Source organism: Cuculus canorus, unplaced genomic scaffold (assembly GCF_017976375.1).
Source record: "Cuculus canorus isolate bCucCan1 unplaced genomic scaffold, bCucCan1.pri scaffold_88_arrow_ctg1, whole genome shotgun sequence".
NCBI lineage: Eukaryota > Metazoa > Chordata > Aves > Cuculiformes > Cuculidae > Cuculus > Cuculus canorus.
The window spans coordinates 40,265-44,365 of NW_026527855.1; the positions used below are offsets into that span (position 1 = coordinate 40,265).

A 4,101-nucleotide genomic window follows, 5' to 3' on the forward strand; every position below is an offset into this window, starting at 1 on the left:
TGTCTCCCCAAAACGGAACACTCTCCTAATGACCCTCAAAGAGAGAAGCCCTTTCCATTCTCCTGATACAACCAAGCCGATGGACCAGGCTGCTGAGGAAGAGCCCAGATGCAAGAACGCTCCTTCAGTTCAGCCAAAACCGAAGAGAAGGAGTAGGAGAGGGAAACGAAAGGAGGACTGTTAAGTCCCTTTCAGAAATACTACAAGTTTCTTAAATACCAATGGGATCGAGTTTGGATGAAATGACACCAGCGATCCTTTTCCACAGCTGCTTTCATTTGCAATGTGCATTGTCTCAGGCGATGGCTGAGGCTGTTTTGAAATAGCTGTTTGTTTGTTTGTAGGAAGAAATAAAGAATGTTAGAATCATAGAATGTCCTGTGTGTGAAGGGACCTCCTCCTGATATCCAATCTAAACCTCCCCTGGCGCATCTTCGTGACATTCGCTTGGGTGGACAAGGTGTCATGTGGCCAGGTGTGTCTAAAGAACTCATAACTGAGTAGGAAGGCAATGGCCATGAAGGGGGCTGTGAGGTCACTTGTGCATCTGGAGGGGACAGGCCAACAGCAGGAAGATGACTGGGAAAGGGACTGTGAGGTCACCACTTTCTGAAGCAGCTGATAGGTCAGACCTTGACTCATGGCTGAAATTTGTGCTTCTGAGCTCACATCTGGCAGTGTCTTTGACAGGCCAGCAGAAGGCACCTGGTTGACTCATTGATTGTGAGATCCCATAGAAAAATGGGGTCATAGAGTGGTGGGGCCACAGAAGACTTTGGTCATAAAAGAACTGGGACATAGAAGAATCGTATAACAGCAGTTTCATAGAAGGATTGAAGCAGTCAGATCCTACGAGAGTTGGGGCATAGAAAAGTCATAGAAGATTTGGGTCAGAGAAAGGTTGTAGAAGGGTCGGGTAATAGAGGAGCTGGGTCTTAGAATGGTCATGGATGAGTTGGGTCATACGAGGGTCATAGAAGGGTCAGAGAACCGTCAGGTGATAGAAGGTTTGGGTCACAGAAGGGGGTGGTCACTGAACAGTCATAGATGTGTCAGGTCATAGAAGAGTCATAGTAGAGTCCGGTCACAGAAAGGTCAAATAGTCATAAATGAGTGGGGTCATAGAAGAGTTGGGCCATAGAGGACCTCGGTCTTTGAAGGGTAATTAAAGAGTCGATTCATAGAAGGGTCAGGTCACAGATTTGTAGGGTTCATATAAGAGTCATAGAAGAGTTGGGTCATTGAAGGGTTATGTCACAGAGGGACTGAAGAATATTCAGGGTATAGAATTGTTATAGAAGAGCTGGCTGATAGAAGGGTAGGGTCAAAAGTGTCATGTCATAGAACAGTAATAGAAAAACGAGGTCATCAAAAAGTAGTGTCATAGAAGAATCGGGTTATAGAAGGGTCATAGGAGTTTTGGGTCATACAAGTGTCAGGTGACATAAGGGTTACAGAAGAGTTGGGTCATAAAAGTATTGAGTAATAGAAGAACAGGATCATAGGAGAGCTGAGTCATAGAATAATAAGAGTAGGGTCATAGAAGAGTTGGGTCAAAGAAAGATTATAGAAAAGTTGGGTTATAGAAGAGTAGGCTGACAGAAGAGCGATAGGAGAGTCAGGTCATACAAAAGTCAGGTCATAGTAGAGTCATAAGAGAGTCTTTCAAGAGTTGGGTCATAGAAGAGTCATATTTCAGAAGGGTCATAGGAGAGTCAGGTGCCAGAAGATTCATGATAGAGTTGGGTCATACAAGAGTCAGGGCACAGAAGGGCTGGAACGTTCAAGGCTTGGTTCGAGAAGTGGCCCTGCTGGGAGCACAGAGAGGGAACCAGGACTGACCAGACAGGTAAGCCAGGACGCACTCCCCTGGGGAAAGGGATGTCCCTGGAGAAGAGCAAGGGAACATTTCTGTACCTGCAGAGAAGAATCCCTGAGAAGGAGAATCCTCTTCCTGCAGGCCCTCGTGTGGGGCAGGCCGCTCTGCTGCTGAGCTCAGACTGTCTGTTACTGCAGCTAAAGTAAGCTCAAAGCCCCAAGCAGCCCAAAGACAGCCAAGTCCTAAGGCCTCTTGGCTTAATACAGAACCATTGGCTGTTACTAGCAATGGCAACGCAGTGTTGAAGGGTATCCCAGGCTGCACAATAGATCCACTGAATCACACTAAGTAACAGACAGTGCCTTCTGAAGACAGACAGAGAGAGGATCTCTAACAAGCTTCAAGTTCCTCAGCATTTGAGCATCAAATAAACCTGCACACTTAGTGCCACCCGTGCACACAGGAACCATCCCTCCAGATCCAAAAAGGCCTTGGATGAGGGGTGATCTCCCTCCCTCCCCACCCCAAATAATAAAGGTGCTATGTAAGCCTTTATTTATTCAAACACACAGGGAGCACAGGTCCCCATTTACACAGCCACTCAGCAAGAAAAGACAATCAGACAGTGAATAAGAAAGAGGATGAGAACATTATTATAATTAAAAAATGCCACCAAAACCAAAAAATACAGAAGGCAGAGTGGGCCTGCAGTGAGTTACATTAGAACTGCTATGCAGAAGCCCGGGAGTTATCAGCGTATCCAGTTATCAGCTTCCACACTGCATCCTTGAGCTGCTGGTTCCTCAGGCTGTAGATGATTGGATTCAGTGCTGGAGGCACCACCGCGTATGGAACTGCCACCACCAGATCCAGCAATGGGGAGGAGATGAAGGGGGGTTTCAGGTGGGCAAACATGGCAGTGCTGACAAACAGAGAAACCACAGCCAGGTGAGGGAGGCACGTAGAGAAGGCTTTGTGCCGTCCCTGCTCTGAGGGGATCCTCAGCACAGCCCTGAAGATCTGCACATAGGATGCAACAATGAAAATAAAACAGCTGAATATGATGAAAAGAGTAACCACACTAAGCCCAACTTCCCTGAGGTAGGAGTGTGAGCAGGAGAGTTTGAGGACCTGGGGGATTTCACAGAAGAACTGTTCCACAGCATTGCCCTTGCAGAGGGGCAGGGAAAATGTATTGGCTGTGTGCAGCAGAGCATAGAGAAACCCAGCGCCCCAGGCAGCTGCTGCCATGTGGACACAAGCTCTGCTGCCCAGGAGGGTCCCGTAGCGCAGGGGTTTGCAGATGGCAACGTAGCGGTCATAGGACATGATGGTGAGAAAAGAATGCTCTGCTGAAATGAAAAAGGCAAACAGAAAGAATTGGGCAACACATCCTGCATAGGAGATCTCCCTGGTATCCCAGAGGGAATTTGCCATGGATTTGGGGACAGTGGTGGAGATGGATCCCAGGTCAAGAACAGAGAGGTTGAGGAGAAAGAAGTACATGGGGGTGTGGAGGTGGTGGTCGCAGATGATGGCAGTGATGATGAGGCCATTGCCCAGGAGGGTGGACAGGTAGATGCCCAGGAAGAGCCAGAAGTGCAAGAGCTGCAGCTCCCGTGTGTCTGCGAATGCCAGGAGGAGGAACTGGGTGATGGAGCTGCTGTTGGACATCTGCTGCATCTGGATATGGGGCAAAGTCACAGGAGGAAAGGACAGTGACAAGTTAGGGGAGAATTCTCTGGATAAAATCAAAGCCATTTCTCATTCCCCCTCCCCCTGAAGCACATCCTCTATGACTGTTCTCCCAGCCCTTCCTTCAGCTCTGTGCCTGGAGCCCTGTTTGGTGCTGGTTGAATGTGACAAGAGGAGCAGGGCCTCTGTGTGCTGGCTGCGAGGAGTCAGCCCTGCTCTGCAGCAGGGGCTCATGGGGACGGTGGGGACAGGGGACACTGCTGGGGTTCAGCTTTGTCCTGTGGAACTGCTCCTGGGGCAGAAGGGTCTGTCAGCATCTGCACTGCCAGGGACAGGGAACTGAGAGGGTGGAAGTAAAGCTGAGAGGTTTGGGGATTTTATAGCTCCTTCTCTCACCCTGCACATTGTTCTTGGCTGTCAGAAACCCTCCTAACAGAGGGAGTTCTGTGAGGTGAGAGCATTGCCTGTGTCTCAGTGCAGAGGGAGGGGAGCTGCTCTCTCCCTTGCTTTTGTTCCCAGCTGCCCTGGCCTTGCACCTTTCTGAGATGGAGGCGTTCACACTCCCATCTTACTCTGAAAAGCCACGA

General features: G+C 49.2%; 1 protein-coding gene across 1 annotated transcript; it reads right to left on the reverse strand.

Annotated features, from left to right (window-relative positions):
- Window positions 1-2,548: 2,548 nt before the first annotated feature.
- Window positions 2,549-3,493, reverse strand: LOC128850818 (olfactory receptor 14C36-like). Its single transcript, XM_054055834.1, has one exon. The coding sequence runs from the start codon at window positions 3,491-3,493 to the stop codon at window positions 2,549-2,551; it is 945 nt and encodes a 314-aa protein (XP_053911809.1).
- Window positions 3,494-4,101: the final 608 nt, after the last annotated feature.

Bases quoted from the DNA above. Each gene is read 5' to 3' on its own strand.
- LOC128850818 (XM_054055834.1), bottom strand. From the start codon at position 3,493: ATGTCCAACAGCAGCTCCATCACCCAGTTCCTCCTCCTGGCATTCGCA.